The 18,714-nt window shown below is 39.3% G+C and overlaps 1 protein-coding gene across 1 annotated transcript; it reads left to right on the plus strand.

Moving 5' to 3' along the window:
* The first annotated feature begins 361 nt into the window (after positions 1-361).
* Positions 362-9,359, plus strand: LOC130924148 (zinc finger protein 813-like). Its single transcript, XM_057850529.1, has 4 exons — positions 362-987; positions 6,492-6,577; positions 6,653-6,731; positions 7,409-9,359. The coding sequence occupies exons 1-4, from the start codon at positions 693-695 to the stop codon at positions 8,158-8,160; spliced, it is 1,212 nt and encodes a 403-aa protein (XP_057706512.1). The 5' UTR covers positions 362-692; the 3' UTR covers positions 8,161-9,359.
* The last annotated feature ends 9,355 nt before the right edge of the window (positions 9,360-18,714 follow it).

Genomic DNA, 18,714 nt, shown 5'->3' on the forward strand with positions numbered 1-18,714 from the left:
CATTTTGTTAGATTCGGTCTTCTACTGGTGGCATGTAAACAAACAGATGGTAAAGTGTCGGGTGCGACTCGTGTTTCTCACTGCTGCGGTCGGTCCACTTTAGCTAGCAGCGAGCAGGCTGTCTCAGCCAATCAGCGCATTCATGCATGCTCTTTCAGCCAATCAGCGCATCCATGCAGGCTCTCTCAGCCAATCAGTGCATTGTTGTCAAAGCGATGACAACAGAAGTGGGAACATGGGGGATATTTGACTAAAAATGAAACAGAATTTAGCGATAGAATAGTAGCGCATAGCGATAGATCGGCTAATCATACAAATACAATCTCGGTTTTTTTATTATAACGTGGCATTTGCTCTGGGTCCGCAGAGAGGTGTGCCGTGGTCCGGTCGTGGACCGCAGTCCGCTAATTGAGGACCCCGGCTCTATATTATATATTGCAGTACTGTACTACCACTACTACCAACTAGGCCTAGTATTTTTTGTTTTCCTACAAATAACTGCAAACTACGTGTTCTGTGAGATAAGCCAAGAGTTGGCGACCGTAGCCTCATCATTACGGTAATGAGCGTCACGTAACGGAAGTGCTATTGTTGTAGCATTTGGCAAGATCAAGGCTACCTACTCCTAGCTGCTTTTGCGTTCCATTTTTTTCCTCGCCGACGATACTTTTCCACCGGCATCGGGCTGACTAATGTCAACAAACATGCCGACGGACAATTTGAATCTTGAGTCGCAGCTTTTGTCCATCATGGACGTGCTGGTGAAAGCGGCGGTGCTGGAAATAAACCAGCTATTCTCAGAGAGCTCGGCGTCCCTGCGGCTCCACCTCAGCCAGAGCCTGAGGGACAACGAGAACCTGAGGATGAGGATGAAAACGATGAGGAGCGAGATCTTCTCCCTCCGCCTGCAGACCAGGAGCAATCGGCCAGCCAGTCGCTTCTCCGCCTTCAGAGCAAATGTGAACAAAACCCGAAGCAAAACACCAGGTAAGCAAGCTGCTCAGGCGCGAAAAGTTTAAATCACAACCACCGAAATCATTTTGTTGTTGTTTTGCTTTACGTTCAAAGTCGTGATGAACCCTTTCAGGGACAGTGATCACGACAGTGGACAGCTTTTCAAAAGTGGACTCTTAAAGTTTTAACCTTTTGTATGATAAGTGACTATTTTTGGTCTTTATAAAAACATCTTAAATATTAGTAACTTGTTTTTATTTTAATATCAAGCATTAATGGATTGTTTTTAATTATTTCTATACTGTATCATTATAAATGCATTTATTTGTAAATGCAATGCTAATGAAAGCAAAATTAATGATTAAAAAAAAAAGAATAAAACCAGAAATACACTGGACCTAGTATGAGTTACCAGATTGACTTTCATGGATCTGTGACTTTCCTAGCCAGAAATGGACAGGGGGTTGATTTTTGGTCTGCCCGAGAAAAGATGCCGACCTAAAATGCACCCCACTTTAAAAAGGTTTTGTTTCAGCCAGCTAGAAATCATTTTCACTGTGCAGAGATGGACCTAGTATGAGCAACCAGGGTGAGTTTCATGGATCTGTGACCTTCCTAGCCAGAAATGGATGGTGGTTCATTTTTTGGTCGCCGCACGAAAAGACACCGGCCTAAAGTCCACCCCACCTTAAACAAGGTTCTGTTGCAACCAGCAAGAAATGCTTTTCACTGTGCATGAGTAACCAGAGCGAGCTTCTATGACTTATGACCTCCTAGCCAGAAATAGATAGGGGGTTAATTTTAGGTTGGCGTGTGAAAAGCACCCCACCTTAAAACATTTACTTTTGGAGCCACTATTAAATGATTTTGCATTTTGCAAAAATGGACCCAATGTGGGTAACCAGAGTGAGTTTCATTCACTTATGACTAGGGAAGGTTGTGCATATCCTGGCACAACACATCCCGCTATGAAATACGTTCACTTTGGCACCAGCATCAGGTACATTGATCAGGATATGTTTGGATCATTTGTACGTTATAATTTCACACGTTTGGTGTGCCAATGGTAGGTAGGTACGTTATTTATTCAACCATAGTAAAATGTATTCATATGTTACGTGTCGTGTGATGACGAGAACAAAGTGAGCAGAAAACATTCGTCTCCTGTCTTGTCTGTTGAGAAATTGAGCTTATTTAGTGTAAAAAGGTCTACGGGAGAGCACATAACATTTTTCAATGCATCTGGTACTCAGAAGGTTACTGTTTTGAATCACTGGCTAATCTCAATTAAAGAAACTCGTTTACCTGTCCATCGATTGCGTTATTTTGCCGAGGTAAATACTTTGAACTTATTCAAATGCTTTACTGCTCTATGACTTTACCAAAAATTACATTTTAAAAAATGAGATGCAAAGTAGTTTTCTTCCTTTTGTCGTAGGGATATTAAGTCTAATCGCTATACTAGCGATGTATGCGCGCTCCTCCCATGGCGTGCATTTTACGGCGCAACAACGGCTCCAAGTAACACTAACACTTTTTTTTTTCATAGTACATATTTAACTGATTGAATGTCACTAACGGCGATGAACGTCCAATTCATTTAAACTGGGCGGACAGGCAGTGAATGCTCATCTTCAGTGCCATTGACATTGACAATACTAGACGACCCTCCCAGTCAAAGTCGATTGGACTTTTAGTACAGTCAATGGCAGCCAATGAGCTAGATGAGTGCCCTGCCCATTGGTGTTTGCCTGGCTTAAAGAGAATACGACAGGAGAAAAAAAGTCTTAAATAGCATTATTATGTGAATTAGAATCATATTTTTAGACGATTCGACTATATACAACAATTTAGCAAAGCGCAGATGACGAGAAATTAGTCTTTTAATCTGCTGGTTAGCCACGCCTACCATTATAGGGCTCAAGTGTCCCCAACCAATGGATGACGTCAGCGGGTGACTGGGCACATCGGTTTTACTATTCAGCCCATTAAGGGGGAACTATTCACAACGAGGAAAACACGACGAAGAGAGCTGCAAAATGTCATTGTTTCTGTCTCTTTACTTCAATATTTTTTAGAGCTGTCCCGACTAGTCGACATAGTCGACGTCATCGATGACGTAAATCCGTCGACGAGCACAACATCCCGTCGACGGTTAATGAAGGGTTAAAAAAATATATGCACGGAAAGTTCAGAATGTCGGATGCTCTGTATGCAAGCGGGGAAAGCGGCACAAAGCCAAAAAACCGCACCAGAGTGTCCAAAACATTGACTTATTTCAAAGAAACAAAGGAGCGTACACTCTTCCGTCCTGTCTCTTCAATGCCAAGCTTGGCTAAACGTCGGCCGTGAATAAACACCTCAAGCGCCGTAACCCAGTTTGTAATTTTGTTTTTTTTGTTTTTTCATTTTTTGTACACCAGAGGGTGCTGTCGCCTTACTAAATAATAATGTTTCATTGACAATGGGCCTGTAAGCGCTATTAGTATTGTTCTTAATGCTAACTGAAAGGTTTATTTCATGTTATGGTTTATTTTATAGTATAGAAAATTATATAAGGTTAAAAGGTCATAAATATATACAGTATATACAGTGATTGCACTTAAGGGAGAGATTGTCAATGATAAGGTAATAAATTAAGGTAAAGGCAATTCATATAGGCAATTCATTGATATATAAATAAGGTTTAAAAGGAAAAAGGTGAAAAGTTTTCGTTAATTTCTAATTGTGTTGTTTTATTTGTGTGCACCGTAGCTTTTACAGTGTGATTACATCAAGGATGGAATAAAAGTTGTAAACCATCAGTTTAAGAGACCATCTTTTCAATCAGGATGCTACACTAGTTAATTCTATCAGCATTTCAACTCATTGTTTATTTGTGATTTATTATTGTTATTTACGTGCTTATTTGTACTTTAATAAATAATGTAAGTGTTCCAATATGTTTTTTGTGAATTGATAAGCGTCAACAAAAATTTCATTGCTAAATTAGAAAGCAAAACAAAAAAAAATTTTTTTTTTTTAAATTATTAGATTAGTCGACTAATCGTAAAAATAGTCGGCTGACTAATCGGGAGAAAATTAGTCGTTTGGGACAGCCCTAATATTTTTACAGGATATTCTTTTTATCCAAGTATTTTCCCCAATTGCTAAATAAATGGCTTGAGAAGGACCAGTCAGCCCGTCGAGGGGGAATTATTCACAACGAGGAAAACACGACGAAGAGAGCTGCAAAATGTCATTGTTTCTGTCTCTTTACTTCAATATTTTCACAGGATATTCTTTTTATCCAAGTTTTTTCCCCAATTGCTAAATAAATGGCATGGTCATGGCAAATAACAGTCTTGTGCTAAATGGAATATGAAATAATAAAAATGAACTTATTCAGGATGACATGGCAAAATTACTCCATAATGGTCAAAACTGTCGACTTCACCTTTACTGTCGCACCTCCCGAACGATATTTTATGACACATAAATCGGACATATGTCATTTCCCTTCCCCGGCTTCGGAGAATGTAAACAAACCAAGAGGCGTGACAGCTAGCCGACATGCTAACCCGAACCCATAACACATAACTAGCCCGGATTATTTGACATGACGACTGGGTTGTCGATTGTCTTCGCGGATCGGCAAACCGCCCGGCGGAGAGCTATTTACAGTTCGTTCCCCGGAGGAGGGCGGCTGCAGTTGTTTTGCAGCTAACGTGCAGCTAATGTGCATGAGGAGAGCTTTTTATATTCCTATCAATGATCAAACGTAAGTAGTCCTTTATTTAAAGAAAGTTTGTAGTGTTTACTTTGTAATCGCTGTGTTCGTATTTGACATAATACAAAACAAGATGCTTACTCACTTCTTCGGAAGTCCAATGGTCCCACAGTAGTAGGGCTTGTTTTGGCCAATATCCACGGTGAATGGAAACCTTTTGAAACTCCAAAAAGGCGCACACGTCTCTCCCTCATAAAGCAAGATTTTTCTGCAGCCGTTTGGCTGGCGTGATGCGAAAAATAAACGTATTAATCCGCAAAATGAGCTGAATCCTTAGTCCTCATACACAACAGTACCGCTGTTTAGTGAAGAGGACGCCTTCACCCGTACACGTTACAGCGCCCTCCTCCACAGCCGGAAGTCACTCATTTTCATGGCGCGGGATTAAAAAAACTAAATAAATATAGCGATCGCTTCCACACACATCCAAGCAGTCCATATCATTCAGGAGCATAAAATACCGCGTGTATTATGAAATAAACATGCTTTTTTGTGTCACATGCACTTTAAGGTGTCCATAGTTAGTAGGTTCCTGAATGAACTAGGTTGATAAATAAATCATACCCCTGATCCTTTGAGTCCTTCGGTTGGTTTTCAGCACACAAGGTGAATTAGCAGACTTGATTGTTGTGCTTCACTGACTCACCGAAAACAACTCCCAACTCATATGATATGGTTCGCCGACCCAAGCTGGCTTACTCAGATGGTTAGGTTCACTGACGCAATGCATTCACAGGAAACACAACAGACACATGATTTGGTCCACTGCTCTATCAAGTGAAGCATCAAATATTGTCTGTAACAAGTGGTTGAGCACAGTGACTATTACAGAGGTCCTATAATCTTTTTTTTTTCTCATTCCATAAAATATTTAACATCTGAATTGAGAAAGAAAAAAAAAGTAATTTTGCAAAAAATATTTTACTGGGATATGAATCATTATTGGGTCTGGAAATGATCTGTTTCGGGATACACATTTTTCTCAATATTTCACACATCTACCTTCAGTTTTTAGTTGCTACAACAGAACAGTATAGTACAGTGATCCCTCGTTTTTCGTGGTTAATGGGGACCAAAACCAGCCCCATAAGTGAAAAACCGTAAACACGCACAAAAAAAAATGTTTGTTTTTGTGTTTGTTCAATGTATTTATTCAGATTCCCTTTTTTCGCTCTCAAAGTATAATAAAAAAATGTATGTGCATATTTCAATAAATGGTTTTTAAGCACTTCAAATGTAATACTAATGTGTTAATCATGTTACTGTCCCACCGAATGTTTTTAAAGAAGAATACAGTATAAAAATGCTTGTCTTTATTAAATGCTTCATTGAGTGAGTCCACTCAACTCCGCTCCAGCTCCTCACTTACACACAATGAGTTGCCACAGCAACTGTTTAACAATTGAAACGATGATTGACGCATGCAGCGCTTCGATGCTGAGGCTTCCAGGGATCTGTGGCAAGATCAAACAGAAGACATCTATCAATCATCGTTCACTTTAATAAGCAACTCCAGTGTACAACAAAGGGCGGAGAGAGGGAGGGAGAGTGAGACTACGCAATTGGCTCGGAACAGCTCATCTGTATTTTTTTTTTTTTTAATTGGAAAAAAAAAAGCGATGGACTGCGGGCGCGAAGTTTGAAGCGTGAAGTAGCGAGGGATCACTGTATAACTTTTCCACATTTTACGTTGTTGTTAAGTTTGGGTGTTGTAGTTTTTATGTCTCCGTCTCGATTCTTACCACACAATTTTGAATTGGATTTCCAGTTGTCTTAAAGCCTCCAGCAACCCAAGAAACTGCTTCAGCTCCTGTGCACGTGGCAGCTGAGGCATCCCCTCCTCATTCTAAAGAGGTATTTTTTTTCTCTTGACATTTACTGCTACACCAAATGTAATGTGTTTTTAATGCACACATGCTTTTTTGTTAGCGTGCCGTTGAAGACATCCCTGATATCATCTTGATCAAAGATGAAGAAGATACTGGACTAGAAAGCGAACCAACTGAAAGTGAGTCAAGTGTGTGTGATCCTATTCCATAAAACAGTTGTTGTCCGATAATGACTTTTTAACCGATAGCCAATATCCCGATTAAATCTGGGTGATATGACAATTTTTATCGTGATAACATGTTTTTTTTTCATTAGTCAATATCGATAATTATCACGATAATTTTTTTCTTTCAAACTTGAAGTCCGATTTTTGCCATTGAGTAATTTGACAAAATCAGATGCTGCTTTAACCAATCTTTAATGTTAGATGGATGCATGGTGAAAAACTACTACACATCATTTCAGAAATATGAGGAACATTGTACAAAATTAAAAGTTAGCAAAATGCAGAACATTGCACATAAGGTAATACAAATGCACAGCATTGCATGTCTACCTTAGATTTTGTGCGATTTCTGTCTCTAGATACAACAGGATGGCGGCAAAGCACTACATTTATTTTAAACAGGTCTCACCATCCCCTTACTTCAACATTTTGCTGTAGCAAAATTTACCTTGGAAGGTGCCAAAACAATACTTTTATTATTAGGCAGCAATATGCAGGACCAAGAGTGCCAAAATTAAATAATGTGTCGTGAACATTTCAGTATCTCTAAACATTGCAATGAATGCTTGTATTTTGTTCTTAACGGACTTCTGAGCTTTCTCAGTGATATTTTATTTGTGTTTTTACAGGTCATGATGCCTTCATAAATCCCTCTGCACAGAGAGAGAGTGTAGCTGCTGTGGCACCAAATTCAGAACCAGCTGGATGTTCTTCTCAGATAGCAAGTAACGAGGAGCTGAAAATCGTTAGCGTTCACGGGCGAGCGCATGGGCCTCTCCAGGATGAGATTGAAACTCTCTTTGCTGCGGCTGACCAGCAGGGTATTAACTCACAGGAAGTTTTCCATGATGGTTTCTTGAACATCCTCCCTGGTGGCAGTGACAGAGCCGCGCTGAGAAACAACCAGCTGGACGGAATTCACTCCTCTCAAACGAACTCATTAAGAACAGTGGACAGTAACGGAAGACATCCCGGTCACATGGTCCAGTACCCCCAGCAGATAAACCCTGTCTTGCCATCTCACACTGTCAACAAATCCATGGATTGCAATTTCTGTGGTGTGTACTTCCCCAACCGCGAGGAGCTGATGGCGCACCGGGCAACACACACGGCGGAGCCGCTAATTTCCTGCTCAATGTGCGGAAAATCATTTGCCAGCAGGACCACGCTAGGCATCCACATGCGCATACACACGGGAGAGAAGCCTTACGCGTGCTCACTTTGCGGGAAGCGCTTCACACAGAACGGTAGTCTAAAAATCCACTTGAGGACTCACTCGGGGGAAAAACCGTACTCATGCTCCCAGTGCAAGGCCAGTTTTAACAACCCGAGCAATCTCCGCAGGCATATGATCACACACAATGCTAACGGACCACTCTGACTGTGAGAAACATCATATACAGTGCAATGACACAAAGTAATTGCCTGGTTCCCACAAATACAACACAAGTAAATATAAAATGCAGTTTTGAATGAAGATTTTATTGATAATTAGCACTCCTGGCAGCAAAGACAAATTAGCGATAACTGGTTAGGAGTTTTTGTTCATTGCTGTGGAAGTATTTTGGCTTACTGATCTTCTGAAAAATACTATAACATAAGCTTTTTATCATCTGCCTTACCATCTGACCTGGATTGAAATGCAAACTTTGACTTAGCCATATTTAACTTTCGTTTTGTTTGTAGCCATTCAGAGATAGACTTCCAGGTAATACAAGTGTAAGAAATTTGCAAAAATAATAAATCAGGAAGGGCAAATGCTTTTTCATGTCACTGTTGTGTTTTCTTTGCAGTTTTTAATGCACCTGAACAAACAAGAAGCATTTTGTCACTTTCCTTTTTTTGTCCACAAAAAGTGAAAGTAAAACAACATGAATGACTCATATGCTACTTACTGTAAGTGGATTGGCTATTGTGATATATGACTATTATAAAATCAGGACGGGGCAATTCATGTCACTATTGTATGCTTTCTTTGCATGTTTTGTGAAAATGTCTAGTAGTTTCAATGTGGTTTGGAAACAAAACAAATATGGCGTGATACGAATACCAGCAATTGCAACTGTGTATACAGTCATACACCCCGATGACCAAAATCAATCCAAATGATATTGCTTTTTATTGCATTAATTCTATTTCCCTTTCCCCAGCCACCATCAGCGACAAGTGAAGACAATGGACATCATTGTACTTATAGTAGAGGTATTTGCTAGATTAGATGAGATATATATCACCACTTAAACTTAACATTAGGTTTTAATTAATTTCTTTTCATTGCGTGATCACAAAATTGCAGATTTGAATTAAACATTTCTTCCAGTTTTCAGATCTTTAAAATGTTGAGTCAATTTTTGCAGTTTTAAAAGAGTAAATTTTGTCTGATTTATTTTAAACCAGAAAATTTGACCTATTGTGACACATGTCTCAGCGGTAATTTTTCTTTCAAAGGGTATTAAAATGGTTGAATCTACCTCCATTGTTGTTAAAATAGTGTGAGCTTTTTGTACTTTTGTACTGTACTTTCTACTAGATACTACTGGAGAACCTTTAGTGTGTGTGCGCGTATTTTTGTGTGTTCTTTAGACGATAAATAAATAACAATGTTTTACAATTACAATCCATTCTCACGAGTTTTTTTTTTTAGTAGACGCAATTTTCAGTTTACACCGCTAGAGTGCAGCCTTTCTGTGTTATGATTACTGTCACAATGCAGAGCAATTTGGCTTTGGGAATTCAACTTTATAACTCATTGAGCATTAGTACCCCGCCCATATTTATTTCAATACTGTAGGTTTGTATCTCCGTCAAAATACTTAATTGAAATGTATATTTCAAATGTGCTTTATTATATTTTGAATGACAAAAATACGTTTGAGATATTTTTGTGTACCGTATTGTATAGTCAAGGACCAACAATATGTTAAAAGTGGTTTGAAGTAGCAGCAGGTTGTTTCTTTTGATCAGAAAGTAGTGGAAGGCTTGTGTGTAGCGTGTCAGTTGGTGTTTTTTTTTTTTTTTTTTTCTTGTCATAGGCCTGTGGAATGTCGTGCGTGTATTTCCACAAGTGGCGCGCTTCCTCTCGGGCTATTGTTCTTGAGCAATCACTGAAATGACATCAGTGTGAGTTCATGTGAACGAGAAATGGGAGGAGAGGTGACCAGTTTTTGTTTCTGCTGTAACAGCGTTTAAATCCCATATTACTCATTCATAACTTAAGAACAAAATCTTATGGCAAACATTGCTCAAACTGTTATCATGTCACGCAAGATCTAACATCATTACACGGTTGTCAAATATACTGAAGTCGTGTCTCATTAGTAATAGGGAATGGGACGTACTACGTCATTGTTTGGACGCGCCTCCATGCTGGCAATATGATTCACTTCCGGGCCGGCAGACTCAATGCGGATTGTAATGTGTGGTCGTGCTAAGCTAACTCTTTCGGTGTTTTAGAAAGAAATTATGGGTGTGTATTGTTGTGTTACCGGGTGCAACAGCTTCTCCTACGACTAAAAAAAGGGCGAGGAAAACTCGACTCACTTTTCACCGTTTTCCTGCATGGAGGACCAAATATCAGATCACGAAGGCACGAAGGATGGCTGGGGCGCAGCGGTTCGTTGGAAAAGCATTTCTCTTGATCATATTTCTGCTGGAATGAGAGTATTCCCCTCATCTCTACTCTTGTAAGTTGAACGATTTATCCGTTTTGGTTTCAATACGTTTTTTTGTGTGTTTTTTTTACTGTTGTGTAAATCTGCCTCGGTAGCAATGCTAACCTTCTCCTCCTCCTCACCTACCTGTTGTGTTACTAGGAAAACCTGCATATGAAATGCTGACAACACATCCTGAATGGTCACCATATCTCTTCTTGGGTTATTCTGAGGTCAAGCGCACCACATCGGAGCGTTATGAGAGGTTGGAAAGGCGAAGAGTGCACGCTGAAACTTCAGTTTGCTCTGCTCTTACAAACACGATCCCAAGTGTTGTTGTGAAAAGTCAATAAAATATGAATACCAAAACATGACTTGAGCAACTTCTTGACAAACTGTAACTGCTTGTTGTTTACTTCAGGTCTTCATAATAAACAGGTGTAATAATTACAAAGTCAGGTGACTTAATTTTGTTATTCTATTTGGAATATGCATTGACAATTTTTGGACAGTGTTGTAGACAAGAACTGGGACTGATAAGTTGCAATAGAGTTATTTCAAGTAATGCAATTTCTCCAATACGATATTTGAATTGACAGTTTAAAATCTTTAAATTAGTGCAAACAAGGCCCACCCTCTGACGGTGGCAGCAAATATTATATAATTATAAGTAATACACAAATACAAGATCACAATAAACGTGTCTTTGTCAAAGCAGTTTAAAACACTATTTACTGGCCTTGGGTAAATTGCCAGACAGGATAAATATGTGCTTTAAAGTTCTTGCATTTCCATTTTAAGTATTGCAAGTACTAGTCTCCAACACATTTTTTTTGAACTGACAGTTTAAAATCCTTTTAGTACAAAATGCCCACACTCTGGCAGGGGGCAGCAAATATTATAATACATAATACATTATAAAAAGCTATATACTATATAAATACAAGATCAAAACAAAACCTGTATTTTTCAAAGCAGTTAAAAAACATCCAGTGGCCTTAGGTAAATGAAGGTGTATAAATATGTACTTTACAGTTCTTGCATTTCTATTTTAGGTATTGCAACTTTTCCAACACTATTTGAATTGACAGTCTAAAGTCTACATAAGTGCAAATAAGAATATTATAATTTAAAAATAATAATAGAATATATAAATTCAACATTACAATGAAACGTGTCTTTGTCAAAGTGGTTTAAAAACAAAAACAAAAAAAAAACGTCACTGGCCATAGTTAAATAGCCAGGCAGAATAAATATGTGCATTAAAGTTCTTGCATTTTCACAAGTTAAAAGCCCGCAGTTCATCGACGAGAAGGGCAGACCCAGATGGCGTCTGCTGCAGGGGCTTGTTTGAGTCCGACACAGGACAAATGGAACCACTCCATTGAACAAATTTTCTTTGTCAAATGATCCAAGAAGAGAGATGGTGACCAATCGGGATGTGTTGTCAGCAGGTTTACCTAGGAACACAACAGGTAGGTGAGTCGTAGTAGGCAAGCATTGCTACCGAGGCAGATTTACACAACGGTGTAAAAAAACAAAAACGTATTGAAACCAAAAGTGGATAAAGCGTTTAACTTACAAGAGTAGAGATGACAGGAACACACTCTCATTCCAGCAGAAATATGATCATAAATGCTTTTCCGACGAACCGCTGCAATCCAGCCATCCGTCGTACCTTCGTGATCTGATATTTGGTCCTCCATGCAGGAAAACGGTGAAAAGTGAGTCCATTTTTCCTAACCCGTTTTTTTGTCGTAGGAGACGCTGTTGCACCCGGTAACGCAACAATAAGCACCCATATTTTCTTTCTAAAACACCGAAAGAGTTAGCTTAGCACTACCACACGTTACAATCCGCATTGACTCTGCCGGCCCGGAAGTGAATCATATTGCCAGCATGGAGGCGCGTCCAAACAATGACGTAGTATGTCCCATTCCCTATTAGTTGTCCTAAAGTTTTTCCTAATGAGGACAAAGCGTGTACCTGTACAGCGATTCTCACCTGGTGGATCAGGACCTAAAAGTGGGTCACAAATACATATTGGGCAAGGGCGTAGGTTTGGTCTCAACATTGGTAGGGACGATAACCTGCACTTTTTGCTTGGGATGGCACATTAATAAGACCAAACAGATTGGGTGAACGGGGGTCAGGGCTACAGTTCTCACGAATATGAACCTAATTAATTGATATGCTAAATCAGGGGTGCTCATTACGTCGATCACGATCGACCAGTCGATGGCATTGCTAGTGTGGGTAGCTCGCGGCATCCCCCGTCCAAATGTTTGTTTTTTTTTAAAAAAAATGTACTTAGTTAGTGATGATTATGTTGTATGTTGTGTTGTGTGAGGAACATATGAGGTTATGCAGCACACTTTTCTCTCTAAGCAGCTTCTTGCTCATATTTTCCTAGTTCATAGTTTCCAACAGAGAGTTAACTACTGTACACTTCTCACAGTTTAATTAACGTAAACAGTGGTAAACACAAACAGCAGGACACTTCACTCTAAGGAGCTTCCTACTCGAGTTTTGCAGGTTAGCAAGTTGACACAGTTTAATGCTATTTATGCTAACTCTCATGCAGGTTGGACTTTCAGTAGCAAAATTAGTGGTGTGTTTCCCACCTCCACAACATTAGCGTCTTTTTAAATACCCACAGTTGCTGCTGCAAGCGGGGGAAAAAAACAACAACATATATCCTCTCCTTCGAAGGGGGTGGAGCAGCAGCATGTTGTCGACATGCATTTCTGTCGGGGCTGTGTGAGTGTGAGCGTGCGGGTGTGTGTCGGGAGTGGGTGAAGTCATCAGCCGATCAAACGTGCGTTTGAGGGAGGAAAAAATGGACTGGCGCATTCAGCAAGTGAAAAGGGGTAAATGTAAGTTTGAACATAATGAAAATAATTAACTTAATCATGGTAGGGTCAATTCTATCCTTACAACATATGGGAAGACTATCTAAATGACCGAAAAAACTGAACTCATTATATAATGCATATAAGGTTACTTAAAAGTTGGTGGGGACAATTTGGGCATCCTGAAAAGTTGGTAGTGTTATGTCCCTACCGTCCTATGCAAACCTATGCCCTTGATTTTGGGTGATCACAAATATGCAAAAAAATAAAAAACAAATACACTAAATTCTCCATTGGTGTGATTGTGATGCGATTGGCTGGCAAGCGGTTCAGGGTGTGCCCCGCCTCCTGCCACTTGTTTGCCGGGATAGGCTCCAGCACCCCTGTGATCTCCGTGAGGATAAACAGTACAGAAGATGAATGGATATATACAGTACAACACTCTACAATACTGAAGCAACACAGTACATATAATAACGCGACAATAAATACTTCTTCCTCGCACCCAAACCACTAATTAAGGTGTAACTCAGTTTAAGGCTTGTGGACGTGTTGGCTAGTAATATGCTTAATGTGCATGTTTTTAATAGCTCTTATAAAGACGGCTGGTGGCTTTGCAACAGTAGGGAAAAAACTACATTCATGAACTAGTAGAACAACTTCGTCGTAGTGCATTTTTCCCATTGCACTAGCATAACTGCATGTTACTACCAAGGCAAGATTTTACACATGGTTTATTGACATCTCTGTGCTCATAGTATTACCAGTGAAGCAATCTTTTTATAATTATATATATTATATATAACAATTTTATAATGCCACTAGTAAATACTCTATACTACTGCACAGTTTTGTGTACGGATTGTTGTTTAGCTTTCTTTATGTAATTGTTCTGTACTCTTTTATTTATACTGTGTGTATATACAGTGCCTTGCAAAAGTATTCGGCCCCCTTGAACCTTGCAACCTTTCACCACATTTCAGGCTTCAAACATAAAGATATAAAATTTTAATTTTTTGTCAAGAATCAACAACAAGGGGGACAAAATCGTGAAGTGGAACAAAATTTATTGGATAATTTAAACTTTTTTAACAAATAAAAAACTGAAAAGTGGGGCGTGCAATATTATTCGGCCCCATTGCGTTAATCCTTTGAAGCGCCACCTTTTGCTCCAATTACAGCTGCAAGTCGCTTGGGGTATGTTTCTATCAGTTTTGCACATCGAGAGACTGACATTCTTGCCCATTCTTCCTTGCAAAACAGCTCGAGCTCAGTGAGGTTGGATGGAGAGTGTTTGTGAACAGCAGTCTTCAGCTCTTTCCACAGATTCTCGATTGGATTCAGGTCTGGACTTTGACTTGGCCATTCTAACACCTGGATACGTTTATTTTTGAACCATTCCATTGTAGATTTGGCTTTATGTTTTGGATCATTGTCCTGTTGGAAGATAAATCTCCGTCCCAGTCTCAGGTCTTGTGCAGATACCAACAGGTTTTCTTCCAGAATGTTCCTGTATTTGGCTGCATCCATCTTCCCGTCAATTTTAACCATCTTCCCTGTCCCTGCTGAAGAAAAGCAGGCCCAAACCATGATGCTGCCACCACCATGTTTGACAGTGGGGATGGTGTGTTCAGGGTGATGAGCTGTGTTGCTTTTACGCCAAACATATCGTTTTGCATTGTGGCCAAAAAGTTCAATTTTGGTTTCATCTGACCAGAGCACCTTCTTCCACATGTTTGGTGTGTCTCCCAGGTGGCTTGTGGCAAACTTTAAACGAGACTTTTTATGGATATCTTTGAGAAATGGCTTTCTTCTTGCCACTCTTCCATAAAGGCCAGATTTGTGCAGTGTACGACTGATTGTTGTCCTATGGACAGACTCTCCCACCGCAGCTGTAGATCTCTGCAGTTCATCCAGAGTGATCATGGGCCTCTTGGCTGCATCTCTGATCAGTTTTCTCCTTGTTTGAGAAGAAAGTTTGGAAGGACGGCCGGGTCTTGGTAGATTTGCAGTGGTCTGATGCTCCTTCCATTTCAATATGATGGCTTGCACAGTGCTCCTTGAGATGTTTAAAGCTTGGGAAATCTTTTTGTATCCAAATCCGGCTTTAAACTTCTCCACAACAGTATCTCGGACCTGCCTGGTGTGTTCCTTGGTTTTCATAATGCTCTCTGCACTTTAAACAGAACCCTGAGACTATCACAGAGCAGGTGCATTTATACGGACACTTGATTACACACAGGTGGATTCTATTTATCATCATCGGTCATTTAGGACAACATTGGATCATTCAGAGATCCTCACTGAACTTCTGGAGTGAGTTTGCTGCACTGAAAGTAAAGGGGCCAAATAATATTGCACGCCCCACTTTTCAGTTTTTTATTTGTTAAAAAAGTTTAAATTATCCAATAAATGTTGTTCCACTTCACGATTGTGTCCCACTTGTTGTTGATTCTTGACAAAAAATTAAAATTTTATATCTTTATGTTTGAAGCCTGAAATGTGGCGAAAGGTTGCAAGGTTCAAGGGGGCCGAATACTTTTGCAAGGCACTGTATATATATACAGTATATAAGCTCAGGTCCTGGGAGCTTGAGGGTCCTGCGCAGGATCTTAGCTGTCCCTAGGATTGCGCTCTTCTGAATGGAGATGTCGGACGTTGTTCCTGGTAGTATCTGTTGGAGCCATGCACCCAGCATGGGGGTTACTGCCTCTAGTGTCCCAATCACTACTGGCACCACTCTTGCCTTCACGCCCCACATTTTCTCCAACTCTTCCTTCAACCCTTGATATTTCTCCCTTTTTTCCTGATGTTGCTATCGCTCGGGATTGCTACATCTATCACTACTTCACTACTGCTGTCTTCTGATGTTTATCCACCACCACTATGTCAGGCTGGTTGGCCATCACCAGTTTGTCTGTCTATATCAGTGCTTCTCAATTATTTTCTGTTACGCCCCCCCAAGGAAGACGTAAATGTTGCGCGCCCCCCCCAACTCATGCCACCACTGTAAATAGTATCATTCGTCTATATTACTATTATAAGTACGCCTCAGCCTAACATTGTGTCCTTTTTTTTCTATTAAAGAAAAAAAGTAACATAGATCAACTTATAATAAAGTATAACTTTTTTAACATTGTGTTGCTTGTAACAGAAAAGACTTAACGCGCATCAATTTGCCTGAAGTTAAAAAAAAAAAAAAGTCACATCCAAACTGTAAAAATACACTCAAGGTACATTTTTGACCATTTGATACTGAAAAATAAAATGTAATAAAATCAGTAAATAATAACGAATTCAAATTGATTAGACACATTTACTCTTCAGGACAACGTGCCAAAACATTTGACCGAAAAACAAAACTGAATAGAAGGGGGGGGAAAAAGTCTTTGGACAGAAGGAAAGTTTTTATTTTCGCTGATTCACCACAGTGCTCACTGGTTTACTGATATAACACTGACAAAGCGGGACGATTGTGACAATTGGCAATATTCGGCACATTTTCGCTGAAAAACAATCAAGCGACTTATCAATGAGATTGAGGTCGAATGTCTTTAAGTGGCGTCTTAACTGATTTGGCTTCTCCGCTATAATCATTTTTAGACTCAGTAAACAGTGGTCTTTCCTCATTTCCCACTATATTAAAAGTCAAAGGCAAACGGCCGCAAAAAAGCGCATTCTCGGCGGCCGAGGTAGAACCGTAGGTGAGGGCGGTGGTCGTGACGATCCCAAGCCGAAAACGGCACTTCTCGGCCGGACACGTGAGAACCGAAGAAGACAGTGGGTCGCTGCGTGAGTCCAGCTCTGCATGAGTCTCTTCCGTGTGCTCTTGCTTACTTCAAAAATACTGCACGCACTTTGAAAATGAGAGCGCCACTGCCACCCACGGAGTGGATGTGCAAGTACACTTTATTCTAGTACGGCAAAAAAAAATAAAAAAAATAAAAGCATGTTCCCCGAGGTCACTCGCGCCCCCCCTGGCATCGCTCTGCGCCCCCCTGGGGGCACCATTTGAGAAGTACTGGTCTATATATATATATATATATATATATATATATATATATATATATATATATATATATATATACAAATGTATATATTAGGGCTGTCAAAATTATCGCGTTAACGCGCGGTAATTAATTTTTTAAATTAATCACGTTAAAATATTTGACGCAATTAATGCACATGTCCCGCTCAGACAGTATTCTGCCTTTTGGTAAGTTTTACAGCAAGGCTTTTTGTGCTGTCTAACAGCGAACTCTTGTGGTCGCTTTGCGACATGGTTTATTTTTTTCTTGCCAGTTCAATATGGCTGCACGACGTTTCGGGCTGACGCCGACGTTGTAATGTTGTGCTTATATGATCCTTGGACAAGATTTGTCCGTAAGTATGGTTGTTGTAAAGAATGTACATATTATGTTAGTAAGCGAAATGTTCTATTTTTTGTATGAGACGCTTTTTGTTTATGTTTAGTGAACCTGTATAGCGTGCTAAGCTAACGTTGTTGCTAATGCAATGCTTGTGTACTTTTTTTTTTTTTGTAGTTTTACGACGGTCTAAAGAGGACAATGGTTTGAGGCTATTTTATTAATACATCAGATGAAAAAGGAAGAAGTCTGATTATTAAGGCGTCGTTCACTAGCTGTCTAGCTTTGGAAAAAGTAGACGCTTCGGAGTGAGGACAGCATAGACAGATTTAAATGACAGTAGAGTGAAATGCCCACTACAGTCCTTATGTACCGTATGTTGAATGTACAATGGGGAGAACAAGTATTTGATACACTGCCAATGGATTGGCAGTGTATCAAATACTTGTTCTCCCCACTGTATATATCCATCTTGTGTCTTATCTTTCCATTCCAACAATTTATTTTACAGAATATATATATATATATATATATATATATATATATATATATATATATATATATATATATATATATATATATATATATATAATTTACAGAAAAATATGGCATATTTTATAGATGGTTTGAATTGCGATTAATTGCGATTAATTACGATTAATTAATTTTTAAGTTGTAATTAACTCGATTAAAAATTTTAATCGTTTGAAAGCCCTAATATATATATATATATATATATATATATATATACTCTTGCAGCCCTCTTTAAGATAAACTGCTGTATCTAAAGCCAAAAGAACTGTTGTGTTAGATACAACAATATGTCTATATGCTGCCATAGCAGTTTCATGGCGCATTAAGCCCCCGAACTATTTTTAATTTGTCCATTTTACCCTGGAGACACCCATTTACAGAGACTGCGCAACCACTTTGTTTCAGCCCAGAAATAAAAAGAAAGTAATTATATTTTTTATGTGTAATGTCTATCATTTTTAGCTTAGAATCATTAATTGATGTCTAATATTTAGTTATAAAAAAAAAAAGAGCGACTTCAAAAAATTATTCA

This window comes from Corythoichthys intestinalis, chromosome 11 (assembly GCF_030265065.1).
Source record: "Corythoichthys intestinalis isolate RoL2023-P3 chromosome 11, ASM3026506v1, whole genome shotgun sequence".
In the NCBI taxonomy this organism is placed as follows: Eukaryota; Metazoa; Chordata; class Actinopteri; order Syngnathiformes; family Syngnathidae; genus Corythoichthys; species Corythoichthys intestinalis.

Coding starts and splice junctions, on each gene's coding strand:
- LOC130924148 (XM_057850529.1), top strand. CDS start 693: ATGTCAACAAACATGCCGACGGACAATTTGAATCTTGAGTCGCAGCTT. Junction 988..6,491: donor AACCCGAAGCAAAACACCAG/GTAAGCAAGCTG, acceptor TTGGATTTCCAG/TTGTCTTAAAGCCTCCAGCA. Junction 6,578..6,652: donor CCCCTCCTCATTCTAAAGAG/GTATTTTTTTTC, acceptor CTTTTTTGTTAG/CGTGCCGTTGAAGACATCCC.